General features: G+C 41.9%; 1 protein-coding gene across 3 annotated transcripts in view; it reads right to left on the bottom strand.

Moving 5' to 3' along the window:
• Positions 1 to 145: 145 nt before the first annotated feature.
• SAMHD1 (SAM and HD domain containing deoxynucleoside triphosphate triphosphohydrolase 1) overlaps positions 146 to 18920 on the bottom strand; it is a 65342-nt gene continuing 46567 nt past the window's right edge. For all 3 annotated transcript variants that reach the window (XM_060030826.1, XM_060030824.1, XM_060030825.1), the window contains 5 exons: positions 13402 to 13541; positions 12520 to 12615; positions 7367 to 7471; positions 6664 to 6801; positions 146 to 2271 (listed from right to left, as the gene is read on the bottom strand). In XM_060030826.1, the coding sequence (XP_059886809.1) occupies positions 2137 to 2271; positions 6664 to 6801; positions 7367 to 7471; positions 12520 to 12615; positions 13402 to 13541 (614 nt within the window). In that variant the 3' untranslated portion in view covers positions 146 to 2136. The remainder of the gene's footprint in view (positions 2272 to 6663; positions 6802 to 7366; positions 7472 to 12519; positions 12616 to 13401; positions 13542 to 18920) is intronic.

The raw sequence follows: 18920 nt of genomic DNA, 5'->3' as shown, positions 1-18920 counted from the left end.
GACGCAACACAGTGCTGAGGTATAAAGAAACATCTGGGCGCATTCCTAGACCAAACACAGTTCTTTTGCACAAAAGGGTCAAAACTGGGCACACAAGTGTGAGAGAAAGTCGTCAAGGAAGACACGGTTGGTTTCAAGATAGAGATACATTCATGACGTTTTATTGCAGCTGTTTCCCTCACCCAGATGAAATAACCAGTCACTTGAACTTGCAGTTCTATTTACATTCTCAATGTGACAATGCGCAGTAACTCTAGAGGCCAAGCAGTTAAAGTCTCCGTTTTTATACGAATAGTGAAGATGTTTCTTAAGAAAAATTTAACCTTGTCAGTGGCACATGGTTCCCATAATTAAAACAGTTGCAAAGAGCATAAAGTGCAGCTGCCTGGTATGTAACAAAAGATGCAAACAAAACAGATTCAAGTTGTTTCTCAGAGAGTACAACGATACAACACTGAGACCACAAAATTGCAGAGTAAAACAATGATTTAAAGGGAGGAGGTGCAAAAATAAAACAATCTTGGCAGAGAAACATTACATTCTTGACCTTGGGTCCGGGCACATGGAGTCTGGGACGGATGCTTCTCCCTGCTGAACATTTCAGAGGCACCTTGGTTAAAACGGACATGACCCAGTACCACGGACCACCTTCCTTGTGCTTCTATGAGCCCATGTGTGACCACATCCCCACCACACAGCACCGTGGTGGGAGAGGAGAAGGGTTCTAACTACTCTATGAATTAGGGTCAACTCTTTATCTACTGAGGGATGGGGGAGGGGTGATAGTGCACAACGGCAGACATTCCAAATACCTGTCACCCTAGTGTCTACAGCAGAGAGCCTGGTTACACAGTGGAAGGTGCAGCACTCCTAAGGCCCTGGGGATAATCCGCTGGCCTTTGGTCTGAGTTCCTCCCCACTCCCTCTTGCTCTTGCCCAGGGCCAGGGCTGGCTCCCCAGGCCCAGGCTGCCAGGGAGTGTCAGGCTTTTGTAAGGGAGCGTCAAAGCACAAGATGTTAGGGGCTCATGACTACACTCCCCACTGCCCTGCCTCTGGCAGCCACCAGCTTTGGCTCTAACTCCAGACTTTGCTCTTGGTGAATTTCTGTAGCACTGGGGATGTGCGTATGGGAGGAGAGCCCTCAGTTCAGGAGCGCTGCTCAACCACTGTGTAGAGACACAGAGTGGAACCTGGAGCTCACTGGGCAATCACTTCATCTCTGCACGGGCAGCTACCAGCAAAAATGAAGTCCCAGCTCTGAGGAGCCCTGAGGATGGACGGTTCCTGTCATGACCTCTGATCAGCACCCAAGCAAGAGGCAGAGAGCAGGTGGGAGGGAAGCTGCCTTCTCCAGGCTGGGCAATGGCAGAACCCTCAGGGCTCGGGCAGTGAGCACCCAGGAAAGAAACCAACACGGGCTAGAGCCACAGCTGACCCAGAGAACAGCTTGGTTTGGGGGATCCCTCTGCCACTGGGGCTAGGGGTTTCCTATAAGGTAGTTTTATGCCCCACTTCAGAGGAGGCCAGAGCCCTCAGATCTTTTCAGCAAATCAGTCAGGCCTGTCATCAAAACGCTGGAGCCCCTCCTGGCCCTCATCTACTGTTGATCCCACAGGGCAGCTGACAGGGGGCGAAAAGGGTGAGGGTAGGTGCCTTTCACTAATATTACAGTCACTCAAGGAGAGCTCTCTTCAAATCTGGGGTGATGGGCGCCTCCTCAGGGGCGCAGGATTTTACGTTTTGCTTTTAACTGTGGCTGTTCGTGACAATCCCAAATGCAAATTCCAGTGTGCACCTTTGTCTAATTTCCAAATTTTTTAAAAAACAATCATATGTCCTAAGAGTTCAAAGTACATAAAACAGCGGTTATTCTAAGAAAACTGGCTGCTAAAGAAGAAAGGCTTTGATTAATATTAAAAATAGGCAAGGCAGTGCTTTCCATAGCTCATGTAATAAAGTTTGCCTAATACCTGTTCCTCTAAATAGAAATGACTTAGCATGTGCGTACATTCAAAATATAAAATAAAAAGCACTAGTTGTCAATACATTTGTAGAACTCTGTAATCAAATTCCCTAAGTTAATTCTGTTGGGGGGAGGACGGAGAGGCTTTTTGTAAACAACTGATTGCAGACATTCACACTGAACCATCTCGAAAAAGCTGGGCTCTGCATTTGGATGCTTCTCGGGTGTGAGCTGGACTCTGGGCTGAATCTGTGTAATTCCACTCCGATTTTCGAGGTGTTATAAGTGGAGCTACGATATCACCATCCTGTCAAAGAGAGAGAAACTAGAAATAGAGAAAAGCCAGTTTTCATGGTTTTTGCGAAGGCCTCAGGTACACGTATCTTTGTCCTCCAGACAGATTGCTTCTGAACAGACTTACTCTTGGGAAACCCCAGACTGTATATATGCTCAGTGTGTGGGCTGAATTAGAAACGCCACGGTCCTAGCAAGGGAAGAGCCCTCAGAGCAAAAGCCACCAGACCTAATCTTTTCACATGGCTAGGTTTTACGGCCCTCTCCCTTCACACACTTCCATGGAACACACTCTGTCCTGGTTTTCCAGGAGAAAGAGGGTCTGCACTGGACCCCTGCTCCTCTCTTTCCTAGTCTCCCCTGTAATAAACGTCCCAGGCCTGTAAGACGGCAAAGGGGGTAAGGACAGCATGCGCCTGCAGAACTTGAGCTTTGCTCCACAATCAAGGCTATAACTTTGGCCCCATCAGCACTGAGTCCACCCAAAACAAGGGATGGTGTCAAAGTGAAGTGACTTGAAAACAAAGAGTGTGAGAAGCTAGGCCCTCTAACACCTGACTCTATCCTGAATCGTTCTTGAACTTGTGGATGGATTCTCGAGGTTATGTGAGGGTACAGATCTGTGAGAGCCTTTATTGCACTAGCAAGAGAACGCTTGTGATAGAATATCGTGGCCTTCATTTGCCTACTTGCTCTCAGATCCACACTTCGCCTCCCTCTGCTGTGCTGTGTAACAGGAGCTGCTCTTGTGAACTACGTTTCCCAGCTCCCGTGTCTACTGGCCTCCAGTCAGGTTTGGCCGATGGGAGGCACTGGTGGGAGGCTGGAAGAGAGGGGGGCAGAGAAGCCAGGGTGTCTCTCCCCTAACCCCTCTGGCTGGGTACAGTGGCTGTGATTCTGCTGTGGTTCTAGCTTCTGCAGGTGGCCCAGCACCTGGACTCCCACCTCCTACCCTAGAGGTGGCAGCAGCTCCCTCCTGTTGTCTCACTGTCCTGTTGGCCCATTTAGCTCTTCTAAAGCTTTCGGATCTCCTGCCCCGTATCACATTTCTTCTGCTGACCTACGCTGGATCCGACTTGATAGAGCTATTATTAAAAGCAGCCACACTATTGCCATGACACTCATATTCGGAAGACCCGTACCTCAAGTCAACATGATTTGTTTTCAAACTCGTCTCTATTTCTACCAAACATCCTTATCTCTACCCGTTCTAATTTCAACTCTAGTGAACTTTATGAACACCGACCTGACTATGTCCCTTTCCTGCTTACACACCCCAGGGGCTCCCACTGCTCTGGTGCTCTTGGGTTACAGCACTGTGCACAGTGCCCCGCCCCATCCCTAAATGCACCCTGTTCTCTCTCACCTTCCGGCCTCCCCCCCACCCACCTTTACCCAGCTGACTCCTCACCCATTCTTCAGGTCTCAGCTTCCAAGTCCCTCTTTAAATAAGCCTTCCCCAACCAACCAGACTTAAACCCGGCTCCTTTTTGCTCCTCTAAGACTGTCCACACTGCCCTAACCCCAAAGCACTTACCACACCATTGTGACTGTTATTTACTCATGTGTCTGTTATCCCCAAATAGAGCGAAACCTGTGGGAACTGTCTCAGGTACTGTTCCATCCCTGGCCCCTAACATAGGGCCTGGTGAAAACACTCATTCCCTGACTGAATGTATCTGGATTTAAGTCACTATCACCACATGGCTGAACTTGAATAGCCTCTTGTCTCTCTGCTTCCAGTCTCTCCACGTTCCAATCCATCTGCTGCTAGAGTTTTCCTTCTTCATCAGGGGTTTAGTCTCCTTAGAAGCTACAGTACATAAGACAGACATACTTCCTTATTTCCACTGGTCTCACTCTAGCTGGAGACAAAACCCAGAAGTAAATATTACAGCAGCATGGTAAGTCTTGAATACTCTGCCCACCGTACATAACAGTAAATCTTTCTTAGCTGATTACCCACGCTTCTCCACAATCCAGCCGACTCTTCCGTTTCCATCACCTCAACAATAAGACTTTGAGGCCCCCAAACACACCCAACTTGTTCCAGTTGCATTTTTGTGTAGCTCCCATTTCTCTCTGCTACTCATCCAAACACAATCCAGCCTTCTGGATGTAGGAGAATCCTCCCTCCTGCCTAAGACTTTTCTTTCTTCCTTTTTTTTTTTAACATCTTTCTTGGAGTATAATTGCTTTACAATGGCGTTAGTTTCTGCTTTATAACAAAGTGAATCAGCTATACATATACATATATCCCCATATCTCCTCACTCTTGCGTCTCCCTCCCACCCCTATCCCATCCCTCTAGGCGGTCACAAAGCACCGAGCTGATCTCCCTGTGCTATGCAGCTGCTTCCCACTAGCTGTCTATTTTACATTTGGTAGTGTATATATGTCCATGCCACTCTCTCACTTCATCCCAGCTTACCCTTCCCCCTCCCCGTGTCCTCAAGTCCATTCTCTACATCTGTGTCTTCATTCCCATCCTGCCCCTAGGTTCTTCAGAACCATTTTTTTTTTTTAAGATTCCATATATATATATGTTAGCATACGGTATTTGTTTTTCTCTTTCTGACTTACTTCACTCTGTATGAAAGACTCTAGGTCCATCCACCTCACTACAAATAACTCAATTTCGTTTCTTTTTATGGCTGAGTAATATTGCATTGTATATATGTGCCACATCTTCTTCATCCATTCATCTGTCGATGGACACTTAGGTTGCTTCCATGTCCTGGCTATTGTAAATAGAGCTGCAGTGCAACATTGTGGTACATGACTCTTTTTGAATTATGGTTTTCTCAGGGTATATGCCGAGTAGTGGGATTGCTGGGTCGTATGGTAGTTCTATTTTTAGTTTTTTAGGAACCTCCATACTGTTCTCCATAGTGGCTGTATCAATTTACAGTCCCACCAACAGTGCAGGAGGGTTCCCGTTTCTCCACACCCTTTCCAGCATTTATTGTTTGTAGCTTTTTTGATGATGGCCATTCTGACTGGTGTGAGGTGATACCTCATTGTAGTTTTGATTTGCATTCCTCTAATGATTAGCGACGTTGAGCATCCTTTCATGTGTTTGTTGGCAATCTGTATATCTTTGGAGAAATGTCTGTTTAGGTCTTCTGCCCATTTTTGGATTGGGTTGTTTTGTTTTCTTTTGATATTGAGCTGCATGAGCTGCTTCCATATTTTGGAATTCAGCACCACCAAACCAGCTATACAACAAATGCTAAAGGAACTTCTCTAAGGCTTTTCTGACAGCTCTCCCAAAGCTCTGAGTCCTAACAGACTCACCTGTGTCCCTCCCTCTGGCATCTGACAAAGAGCCGATGTACTGGGCTACTCTTTCACGTCTCACCTTTGGTTTTTGTTTCCTTCAGCACCCAACACAGGGGGGCGGGGGTGGGAAGCAGCTAAGGTGTTGTGAGAGACAGCACTAGGCCAGGAAGTAGAACTCTGTTTCCCACTTGCCTGCCAATCATATTCATTCAGTCAACAAATATCAACTGGTCACATTCTCTGTGCCAGGCACCCACCATGTGCAGGTCAATAAGGGACAATTTCAACAACATTCTCTATGGGATTGGCAACTAGAGAATTTAAATAGGTTATAGGTTTGGGAATGCTGAGTTTGAAATAAGTTAGAAAACTTATTATCAGTTATATGTGGCCTTAAATAAGTTAAAGCTCAGCTTTGGTAACCTTCTCTTCAAGATGAGGACACAATATCTCACCCCCCCAGGGTCACTGGGAGGACTGGGTGAGACAACTGGTGAGAACACTGTCAAGTACTATTCACATGTTCACCATCTTAAACTTTTATTATTAGGACAATAGTGATAAACAGAGCACCCACTCACAATTGCTGTAGGAAGAAACTGCTGGTGGACACAGGTTCAGGCATTTTAAAAGGAAAGCTTAATGTGGAAAAACCTTTTTCTCCCAAACCAAAACCAAATGACATTTTTTTATTTATTTACTTTAAACTTTTAATTTCATATTGGAGTATAATTGATTAACAATGTTGTGTTAGTTTCAGGTGTACAGCAAAGTGATTCAGTTATATATACACATGTATCTATTCTTTTTCAAATTCTTTTCCCATTTAAGTTATTACCTAATATTGAGCAGAGCTCCCTGTGCCATACAAGGTCCTTGTTGGTTATCCATTTTAAATACAGCAGTGTGTACACGTCAATCCCAAACTCCCCAACTATTCCTCCCCACTACTGTTCCCCCCAGTAACCGTAAGTTCGTTCTCTAAGTCTGTGAGTCTGTTTCTGTTTTGTAAATAAGTTCATCAAATGACTATATTTAAATGAGAACTTTTCAGAGGGATGTAAGGATTGCTTGCGTTTTTTACTTAAAAATTTGTGCAACATATGTGAATAATGTCACCCACCTGTGGCTTGGTGAAGTCATTGATTAAACACCACTGAACGAAATGTTGTTGTGCAGCGTAGAGACTCCTTTTATCCGTCTTCTTACAATAAACTCGAATCAGCTGCTCAGCAAACACCTCTGGCAAAAACTGTGAAACCTTTTTAAAGAAGGAAAAATTTCACTGTCACCTTGAATTCACACACTGAAGAGAGATCAGCTGTTCCTAAGCTCCGTGCTTGATGTTATATTAAAAGCACCATGTTGTTTTGCTATTTTATCCCAGTGATAATCCAGAGAAAAGAATTCAAGGCAGCTGTCATATTGCAAAATGTCCCGCAATTTTATGTCCATTAATAGAAGATGAAAGGTTTGTATGATATAACTACATGAAGACGACTGACTCTCACACAGAAGATCTGCAAATACGCACATTTCACTTAGATGACTTCAACCATATGACACTCCCTTCCCACCAGACTTATAAGCTAGCCTCTAAACCAAAAAACAGAGCTTTCTTCTGTGTTTAGCAAACAGGATAAACTGGCTCTTAAGATGGTCTAGGCTACACAAAATCAGGTATACTTTAATTTTAAAGATATGCTTCTGCTTCTTTTTTTTTAAACAGTACACATTGACTTTAGGACTCAACCTGAAAGTAAAATGCAATTTACTGTAAAGTTCCAAATGCCACTGTCGTATATTTGTTTTACCTAAGTAGTTACCTGATTTTTAGTAATCATGATTGCCTGGCTGGGCTCACTCTTACAATAGAAGCGAACATGATCAATAGGATTCTTGTCTTCCATTCCATAATCCATGTTGATAACCTTAATACAAGCAATAAGTAAGTGATCGTGTACATAATAGCAATGAGAGTTCAATTCAGGGTTGTGGGGCATCACAGGAAACGAAGCAGAGCTCTCTGGAGGTTGAGAAGTAGGAGCCCTGGTAGGGTGGCTCATAGCGGAATAAAGGTAGCTCTGGTGCATGACCCATAGGGAGTTGGTCTTTGAAATCTGGGTGGGGTGGGAGGGGTATTTGTGCTTTCAACATAAGTAGGGTATAACGTCAATACCTACTATGTGATAGACACGTGGCAGGCACTGTTGTGTAGAGATACAAGGACCCTTGATAAAATCCCAGCCCCCGTAGACCACATGGCCTAGACTGAGGTAGAACAAATAATTTAAAAAGTAACTATCGGGAATTCCCTGGTGGTCCAGTGGTTAGGACTTGGTGCTCTCACTGCCGGGCCCGGATTCTATCCCTGGTCAGGGAACTAAGATCCTGCAAGCTGTACAGCCTGGCCAAAAAAAAGTAATTATCTAGCACCATTTGTTATAAGAGCTACCAAGGAAAAGCAAATGGTACTGTGAAACTTTGTAACCTGGGAACCTAGTAGTCTGGGGCTCCTAGGCAATGACTGGAAATGTTTTCCTGGGAAAGTGACATTACTAATAAGTGAGCAGGAATTAACAAGGCCTAGGTAGGAAAGAAAAGAATTCCAGGCAGAAGAAACAGCTCTGAAGCAGAGAGGACTGAAACTTGTCTGCTGGTTTTAGTAGCACTGAAGTCATTGCTGATCTTAGTGACAGTAGTTTTAATACAGGCAGACGTCAGAGATATTCCAATACATGCAAAGTGCAATAAAATGACTTGCAATAAAATGAAATATAGCTGTATAGTGATGGTGACAGAGAAAAGGTTCAGAAGTAGATGAGAAGGGACTTCCCTGGCGGGCCGGTGGTTAAGACTCTGTGCAGGGGGCACGGGTTCGACCCCTGTTCCAGGAACGAAGATCCCGAAAGCCATGTGGCGTGGCCAAAACAAACAAACAAACAAACAAAAAACAAGGCAAAACAAAAAAGAAGTAGACGAGAAATGAGAGAGAAGACAACTTTTGGAAGTTTGGCTGTTACGAGAGGCAAGAGGGGAGAATATGAAGCGGACTGTGGTACCCAGGAAAGGTAAGGGGACACAACTTTTCAATGAGTTTAACCCTGAAGAAGAGAAGATGGGTAAAGAGGAGTGCAGGGTTTGTTATTTTCTTAAGATGAAAGTCTGTTTAACTGCTGATGGGAAAGTCAAAGAGAGAGAGGAGAGAACGCATACTGTGTGGTTCTGCAGACGTTCTGAGACAAATTGCTCTCTGGCTGCACTGCCCAATGGGGTAACCACTGTCCATGTGTGGATTTTTACAATGTCAAGTCATTAACATTAAATATAAGATTAAAATTAGTTCTTCAACTGCAGCAGCCACATTTCAGTGCTCAATAGACATGTGTGGCTAGTCACTACTGAAATGGACAGCACAGATACAGACCATTTCCATCACCACAGGAAGTTCTATTGGACAGCCCTGGCCTGGAACACAATTAGAAGGGTTACCCTTAGCCTTTTGATAGGAAGAGAGACACTTCCCCACTGTACCAGAGCGAAGTCTGAACACAGCTGCACGTGGAGGCAGACGGTGTAGGTGGAGAGAGTTCCTATCTAATAACCTATATTTTATCTCTGAAATAAGAGCTAAAGTGGAGTTAGTCACTGAGAGTGAATACAGTTGGGGTTGGGAAGCAGGGCTGGAGATTTGGGAGGAGTGAAGATGGTTTGAAATAGTCACTATGGAGACTAGGAGAATTGCACTAAGCTTGCCAGAAAGTCCAGAGGGCCCACCTAGGGTTGGTGACCATGAACTGTCATTCAGCGTTTTGCGAGGGAGTTGAGGGTAATTGCAGAAAATGACTGAATTAATGGAAACACGATCTAAGTTAGATTGGGAGAGAAATAAAGATAGAAGATCACTAACCAGCTGGAAGAAAGTCAGGAGACAGTAAACTGGAGGTCCTGATGAGCTAGGAACAAGTAAGTAAGGAAGAAAGGGGTTTATGGACAGAGATGGGATGCTTCAGTTAGTGATTTTTAGAGGGAGGGCATTTTCAAATGTTGATAAGGTTCAGAGGTGGAGGGGATAAGGTCACTGAAGATGAGGATAAGGAGATCAGAGTTGGCGCCATGTGGACTATGAAGCCACTAAGGATGATGGCAGGAACCGGAGTAGAGTGGAAGGCTCTGCACCATGCCAAAACCTGCAACCAAGAGGACAGGAGATGGTTTAAGGATGTCAGTCTCAGAGGAACAGGGATCTTGCATGGGGTCTTGAAGTGGTACTAGGGAACAAGAGGACTGATGAACAGGAAGGTCTCCTGACCCTGAGGAATGTGCTTTTCCTGAAAGAGCTGCAGGGGAATCAGGCTCTCAGGGGACAGCCAGGCTGCAACAAAGGCAAAAAGATAGTCAGAGGAGAGGCTAAAGATAGAGGGGAGTTAGTTAATTACGGAGTGGAAATTCCAAAGGGCTCCAGGGACAGGTTTGGGACAGGGAAGAGATTGGAAGTGAAGTAAGGGGAAGAAATAGAGTAATGTGGTGATGACGGTACAGAAAAGAACAGATGATAAGAGGGGCTTATCCTGTGAGTGGTGACTGAAGAAAACCGGTATATGTGCTTTGCTGGCTATGCTGCCAGTGGCCTGTGAGACAAGGGTGGACATCTGAGATTCAGCCATGGTCCAGAAGTGAGACCAGGGGTCTGCAGTACACGGCCAGCCCTCCCACTCTGCATGGTCTACTGGCTTTGATAGCTGCATTCCTTTATCTGTGAGGGAAAATTGCTCAGTCCTCCCCACGGTCCCAGGGCTGGTGCTGTCACAGGTCTCTCTCCTGGGTGTTGTTTCATGAGGGCGGGACCTGCTGCAGCACTGACATTTTACCCATCGTGCTAAGGCATGAACACTAGTCAAATTTTCAACAATCTAAGTGCCACTACCTCTTCGGTATTTACTTCCTTGGCTTTAGAATAGTAATAAAAGGCAAGCCCTATTTTCTTCATAATGCATAACTGTAAATTCCTCCTTAAAGCAGATTTGATAAAACCATTATTTTCCAGAAGGGCAATGTTATACAGAGATCCCGTGCTTAACCAAGGACTCAAGAGTAAAAAAGTAGCTACAGACCAACAACAATGAATCTTTAATTCTAAATAGTACATTATGTTTTATAGCCCATTACATAATCATAAAAGTTACTACATACAGTCCCCAAAGGGGCCATGTATGGTAAGATGCACCACGTAAATATATTACACTGTCAAGCTATAACTAGATGCTAATTCATGATAAGACATTTAATTAGCAATTTTATTGCTTTCTCAGAATACAGATAGGCTTTACCCATCTTAAAATGGAAAGAGTTTCAGATTATGAAACTCTTGTACCATACTCACTGTAAAAAAAAAAAAATCACCTGCAATTCCACCACTCGGGTAGAAACAGTGTTAACGTTTTACTATTAATATATCCAAAATTTTTTCAGTATGTTCACTGCACACACATATTTAAATGTAATGTATATACATTTAAAGAAACAAAATCATTCTGTACGTACTTTTTTTCACTTATTATAAACATCTTTTGATGTTAAAAACAACTTTTAATGTTTGCATTATTCCACTGAATTTCCTATTGAGAGACATATATAGGGACTTCCCTGGTGGTCCAGTGCTTAAGACTCCACGCTCTCAATGCAAGGGGCACGAGTTCGATCCCTGGTTGGGGAACTAAGATCCCACATGCCATGTGGCATGGCCAAAAAAAAAAAAAAAAGACATACACATTTTCCCCCTAATTTCACACTATAATAAAGCCACAATAAATATATTTGTGCTTTTTTTTGAAAAACTGATCACCTCCTTTGGACAAATCCCCAGAATGAAACTGCTGGGTCAGTTAAAATTGACCCTAGTTTGGTCTCTTGTATCAATTTACACTCCCATTTTCACATACCTTTATTATCACAAAATCTTATAAAAATTTTTTTATCTTATACGTCTGATAATCAAAAAACTCGTTGCATCAATTTGCCTATAGGTTAACAAGAAAGTTAAACTTCTTTCATGTCTATTGGCCATGTGTATGTCATCTTCTCCTATGCATGGCAGCCACCTGAAGTACCTCTGATCCTCTATCCATTGGGAGATGGGGAGGTGGGGGACCGACTAGGAGTAATGCCTGCACTGAGGGCAAAGGGCAGACACGTGGGAGCCCAGGGATAACATTCTGGAGAGTGAAGCCTTTCAGAGCCTCAGGAAGTCAGGATGTGAGATCCCTTTATTCTGGTGGAACCTCATCTAATGAAACAGGAAACTGCAGCCTGATCTGCAGATCTGAGGCACTTCATCACGCAGTCAAGTGAATAGAGAGAGGGTCCAAGGGCAGTTCACTCACTGTGTCCCTCAGCAAAGAATGGTTATGGAGAGATTGCCTTTTGCTCAAAGATGCATCAGCAAGAGAATAACAAATGAGAGGCTTATGGAAAAAATACACAGAGAACACTGTCCTGAGATTTCAGAGGAGTAGAACTCTGAAAAGAATTTCTTAGAGGAAACAAGAAAATGTGAGAAAGCCGTTTGGCATTCTCATTAGGATACAAGAAGACACTACATCCTCTATGAAAATAGGAGTCAAAAAGTCTTAACTTTTTCTTTTGTGTGTGTGTGTGCAATTAAAATATTATTGGTATGTATTACTTTTTTGATCAAGAAAACATTCAAAAATCACTATATACAACATTCTATTAATGACATGACCACAATTACATAAAAATATTTACAATATTGACATAAAAATGTCAAAGAAGGTTTTAAAACTGCTTAATGTTAGTTTTTTTCTGTGATATCACAGGTGATTCTCTTTCTTCCATCTTTCTGTATTTTCCAAATTTTCTATAATGAACATGTACTACTGTTATAATGAGGGGGGGGTAGCGGTGCTTCATTTTAAATAAATTCTTTGCTTAGTATGTTATTGGACTAACTACTTACATCCACTATGAAATCTTCAGCCTTCAGTTCAGGTTCTAGCACCATGTCACTGGGTTTAGCACTGGCGACCCCTTTCGGAAGGCTTTCGTAGTTTTCCTAGAAAAGACGAGGCTCCTCATGTTAGAACTCCAGTTCTTCATTCTACAGTGTTTGTGTCACAAAGAGGTTCCCTCTCTAAAAACAGCACTTTACCAAAAAAAGTGGGTAGAGATTTCCCTAACAAATATATGGTTTCTGCCTATGCCATCTTTTAATCAAATCACAATAGTGCGATTTTCATAACAGCATTTCACATTGAAAAAAATGTGGCATTAACGTGTTAGTAAAACAAGAAGTAAAGTGTGACCCAAGGAAGTATCATGAGGCGGGGTGTGGTTATCAGTGTGGCTTTTGTTATGCGCTTTCTGGCAAAGAGAAAACCCTTCAACAAGCAGGAGAGATAACTGATAACTGAACTAAAGAAGGCAAGCAAGCACCATCTGCGAGAACCTGATAGTCTGCCAAAGAAGGAAGTAGTTAAAGCAGGTCCTTAGAGTGTCAAAGAAGCTCATGCAGATACCTCATTTTGAGGCCCCTTTTACTCACATTCATTTTCTTGCCTTTGGGTCTAGACAAAATTTGAGGCTCCCCTCTCACTTCTGACATGAGAGAGTAAAGGTTTTGGAGTAAATGAGACCTGGCTTTGAATCCTGGCTCGCTAACTGTGCTTCCAAAGGCAAATTATTTAATCTCTCCCAAGCCTCGGTTTCTTCATCTGCAGGGCAGGGCTCAGAAGACTGATGTGAAGATTAAGTGAGAACGTGTAAAGGGCTTAGAATACAGTCGTGGTATTGTGATGGGCTAATGGTTTCCTCCTGGGGGTCAGAGGACCTTTCAACTTACCCTTTTAATCTTTATTTGTCCTATAGGCTGAGTCTCACCCACAAACTTGTATAGATTACGGCATTCAATTTTCTTTAAAATCGCTCGTGCAGCATCCAATTTGGGATCAGCAGAGTATAAAATCTCCAGAAAAATGTTATCTGCCAATTTGATGAAATTTCAGTTACATTAAAATGAAAAAACAAAATTTTAAAAGACTCATACATTGCTGTATGACTCATACATCGTCTGAAATGATTTCAAGCAGTTTACAAACGTAGGTACACTATGATTATAACAATGTGAAAAAAAATTTTAAAGCCTGGAGTGAAAAAACCTTTGTAAAAGTGTTGCAGTCAATGTCTCATATTTGCTTCAAGGTAATCTAATAGCGGGAAAGGGGAGAGATGAGACAAGACTGCACTGGAGTTGATGACTTGAGACTGGGTTTTAGGTACAAAGGGGTGTATTAATTTATTGTTATGTTGGTTTTTAAAAATTATTTATTTATTTATTTTTATTTATTTGGCTGCGTCAGGTCTTAGTTGCAGCATGCGGGATCTAGTTCCCTGACCAGGGATGGAACCCGGGCCCCCGGCATTGGGAGCTCAGAGTCTTAACCACTGAACCACCAGGGAAGTCCCTATATTATGTTTTTTACAGAGAATGATACTTAAGGATTACAAAATTATGTCTGAGATCTGCTTCAAAATGGCCCAGGGTCTGATGGGGTGAAGGGATGAAGCAAAATTGTCATGCGTTGATAATTGCTGCAGCTAAGTGATGAGGCTAAGTGATGTAAATTTCCTTAATAATAAGTTTTTAAGGGAATTCCCTGGCAGTCCTGTGGTTAGGACTCTGTGCTTTCACAGCCAGGGCCTAGGTTTGACCCCTGGTCGGGGAACTCAAGCCTCGCAGTATGGCCACAAAAAAGAAATAAAAAAAGTTTTTAAAAGTTTCATTCCATGATGATAGAAGGTAGTTTATTTTCCTTCTTTCTTTTTCTTCCAACTTTTTATTTTGGAAATTTCAAAATAAAATACCTTTCACTGAAATTTATCCACTGTTAACATTTTCCCACATATGCAAACACTCTCTCTGTGTGTATGCACATAAATTTTTGAGGAAACATTTGAAAATTACAGACATCAATACCTTTCACTCCTAAATACTTCAGCATGTACCTTCCAAGAACAAGAACGTCCCCCAACATAACCACAATCATGCCAAGAAGTTTAATACTGATATAAAAATATCTGACATACAATCTATATCTGAATTTGCTTAATTGTTCCAATAATGCAATTTATGAATTTTTGTTGCTGTTTAGAGAAACCAATCAAGTGTTATGGATGACATTAGTTATCCTGTTTTATAGTCTCCTCCCATCTAGAACTAGGATAATTTCCCTGACTTCTTTCACGATGTTGACATTTTAGAAAAGTTCAGGCAGTCATTATGTAAAATGTCCCAGACTTTGAACTTGTTCGACTGCTTCTTCACCATTAGATTCAAGGAGAACACTGTTGTCGAGAACACTGTATAAGTGTTACAACATCTAAGAACACTATATAAGAGCTTGGCTCAGTGCATCACATCACAAGTCACATAATGAGCTTTGTTATATTTATGGGTTATGTTAAGTTCGAACAGTTGGTTAAAGCAATAACCACCACCCCGCCCCGAATTTCTCTGTTATAAATGTATCTTTCCCTTTGTAATTAACAATCTGCAGGGTAATATTTTGAGAGAGTCTGACTATCCCAATAAGTTGTCAACCAATGGTTTAGCATTCATCGATAATCGTTCATTGAATCAATCACCGCATTTTGCAAAGTGAGTTTTATTAAAATGCCTTTTCTTGGCAAAATAAAGTATTAGTAGTCTATGTCATTCACGTCACCCACAAATATATGTACCAATCCACGGTTAACACATTCCTCACCCTCTCAGTGATGCTGTCTACAAACCCCTCTCTCCATCTTTAGTTTTCATTATTCCTTTACACATTATACGCACAGTATGAAAAACAGAACAATTTTATTTTAACATAAACAAGACCAGGGGTGGGATAAACTGGGAGATTGGGATTGACATATATACACTAATACGTATAAAATATATAACTAATGAGAACCTGCAGTACAGCACAGGGAATTCCACTTAGTTGTACAGTAGAAACTAACAACATTGTAAAACAACTCTACCCCAATAAAAAACAACAGCAACAACAACAAAAAACAAGACCACGCTTTTCTTATCCATGCTTTTATCTACCCTATTCCCAGGTGAATTAAAGAAATGCTTTTCCCCATGACAGAATCTCACTTCCTGAAGGCCCGTCTAATCCCTGAGGTTCATCTCAAAAGGCACCTGATTGTGAAACCTTCCCTAATTCTTCCAAACCAGAGATGTAATTCCTCTTTGAACCCCATGGAACTCAACTGATACTCTTCTTATGCCTTTCATCTTATTCTACCAGGTACAGGTTTTGGGGTGGACTTATATTTTCATTTCTGTTGGCTAAATGGGTAAAAGAAGGATTACTGGATCACAGGATACATATATGTTTAAAAGAAAATGCTCAACTTTTCCCAAGTGGCTGTACCACCTTCATTCCCACCAGCCATGTACGAGAGTTCTATTTGTTCTACGTACATGTTTTCAGAAGAGTCATGTACAAAAGTGAACTGCTTGTCTATTAAATTTAATGACTAAAATATCACTAAAATAGTGTAAACAACATTCAACTTGGGATCAGAAGACTTGGTTTGAGTTCAGCTTTGCCATTTTTTAGGATAAGTTGCTTTCCCTCATTTGGCCTGTTTCCTCATTTGAGGGGTTTTAAGCAGATGATCTCTAAGGTTCTTTTGAATTTAACATTCTAAGACCTCAATTTAATTAAGGGATTTGGGGGTAGGGTCTTGCAGGGAAAGGGAAGGAAGGGGTACGGTCCACCTATTGCTTAGGAATATTGAGGGATAAAGACCAAGGTTAAGCATTGGTATTTGCTAAATGTATTAGCATTTAGAAAATGGTTACTTAAGACAGTGGTCATAACATTTGCAATGCTTAACATAGCTACATCCAGATAAGCTGAAACATCCATTAGAAATAGGAATTTAGGAAGCAGTGAGAACAGATAAAGAAATAGCATATTCATATGATAGACTACTACTCAGCAATGAAAAGGAATGAACTACTGGTACATGCAATCTGGATAAATCTGAAATACATAATGCTGAGTGAAAGAAGCCTTACACAGAAGAATACATATGGTATGATTCCATTGATATAAAAGTCTAGCACAGGCAAATACGTTGCTTCTCGGGGTGAGGTAGGGACAGGAATTGACTGGGACAGGGCATGAGGGAATTTTCTAAGGAGAAGATAAGGTTCTGTGTCCTGCATTTGTTTAGCAAATGTTACACTTACCATTTTTACATTTATACAAATTGCATGTAACTTTTACATCAAAAGAAAAAATCTATAAACAATTAGTGAACTTTAGTTAATCTGCATGCTGAAGGAGTTAGGGTAAAGTATACTGACGTCTGAAATTTACTTTAAAATGCATCAAGCCTTAGATAGATTAATAAATGGGTAGAGGGATGGTAGGTAATAAATATGTGATAAAGCAAGTCCAGTAAATGCTAGAATTTAGGTGGTGAGTATACAGGTTTTAACTGTAAAATTCTTTCAACATTGCTATATATTTTCAACACTTACCCCCAAAATGTGAAAAAACATTCTAAAAAATTTAAAAATAAGAAGTGAAGATTTGGGACTGCCCTGGTGGCACAGTGGATAAGACTCTCAGCTCCCAGTGAAGGGGTCCCGGGTTCGATCCCTCGTCAGGGAACAAGATCCCACATGCAGGCCGCAAATAAGAAGCCTGCCTGTCACAACTAAGGAGCTGGTGCAATCAAATAGATAAATAAAAGCAAATTGATTTAAAAAAAGAAGTGGAGATTTTTAAAGTAAAGATAAGGTGAGTTGCTTTTGGAAATGCAGCAAAAGTAAGGAAGGCTCTCACATGGTCCTATTCCTTCAAGGTCATGTAGTTAAGGACAATAAGGATTATATGACTGCTCAGAATAATACGCAAGAAAACTACAATGATCCCTGTCTGAAATGATGAAAGCTGGAAAGGCTATATGCTTGTTCTCCCATACTCTGGCAGATAAAGCACAAAAATGTAACCTAATTTCTTGTCTGGGATTTTTGACATTGTTACAACATCCAAGTATGTGATCAGTGAACTCATCTTACCGAATGGGGTAAAAACCAGTTTGGGTGTTCTAGAACTTTCATGGTGAGCAAGAGCTATGTATTGTCATGAGCACTTAAGACCTCATTAAAATGTATGATATTTTAATGGTTTGTCAGTTAACCCCAAAGTGTATAAAATGCAGAATTCATTTCTTTTCACCAAAAGATAATTTAAATGTAATATAATGTTACAGGATGAATGGCTGGGACTGGTCTCTGAGGAAAACTGAAGATGATTTTTTAAAACACAGCATCACTTGCTTCATTATGAGCAAAAGTTAAAAGTAAATATCCAGGGAGGCGCCTTCAAGATGGCAGAGGAATAAGATGTGGAGATCACCTTCCTCCCCACTTATACATCAAAACTACATCTACATGTGGAACAACTCCTACAGAACACCTACTGAACGCTGGCAGAAGACCTCAGATTTCCCCAAAGGCAAGAAACTCCCCACATACCTGGCTGTTTGGCTGACACGCTCTGGTGCTCTGGCTGGGTGTCAGGCCTGAGCCTCTGAGGTGGGAGAGCCAAGTTCAGGACATTGGTCCAGCAGAGACCTCCTGGCCCCATGTAATATCAAACGGCGAAATGTCTCCCAGAGATCTCCATCTCAATGCTAAGACCCAGCTCCACCCAATGACCAGCAAGCTACAGCGATGGACACCCTATGCTAAACAACTGCAAGACAGGAACACAATCCCACCCATTAGCAGAGAGGCTGCCTAAAATCATAATAAGATCACAGACACCCTAAAACACACCATCAAATGCAGTCCTGCCCACCAGAAAGACAAGATCCAGCCTCATCCACCAGAACACCAGCACCAGTCCACTCCACCACGAAGCCTACACAACCCACTGAACCAACCTTACCCACTGGGAGCAGACACCAAAAACAAGAGAAACTACGAACCTGCAGCCTGTGAAAAGGAGACCCCAAACACAGTAAGTTAAGCAAAATGAGAAGACAGAGAAACACACAGCAGATGAAGGAGCAAGGTAAAAACCCACCAGACCAAATAAATGAAGAGGAAATAGGCAGTCTACCTGAAAAAGAATTCAGAGTAATGATAGTACAGATGATCTAAAATCTTGGAAATACAATGGAGAAAATACAAGAAACGTTTAACAAGGACCTAAAAGAACTAAAGAGCAAACAAACAATGATGAACAACACAATAAATGAAATTAAAAATTCTCTAGAAGGAATCAATACCAGAATAACTGAGGCAGAAGAACGGAAAAGTGACCTGGAAGATAAAATAAT

The sequence above is a fragment of the Delphinus delphis genome, chromosome 15 (genome assembly GCF_949987515.2).
Source record: "Delphinus delphis chromosome 15, mDelDel1.2, whole genome shotgun sequence".
Lineage (NCBI taxonomy): Eukaryota > Metazoa > Chordata > Mammalia > Artiodactyla > Delphinidae > Delphinus > Delphinus delphis.
This window is presented reverse-complemented; position numbering and strand designations above follow the sequence as displayed.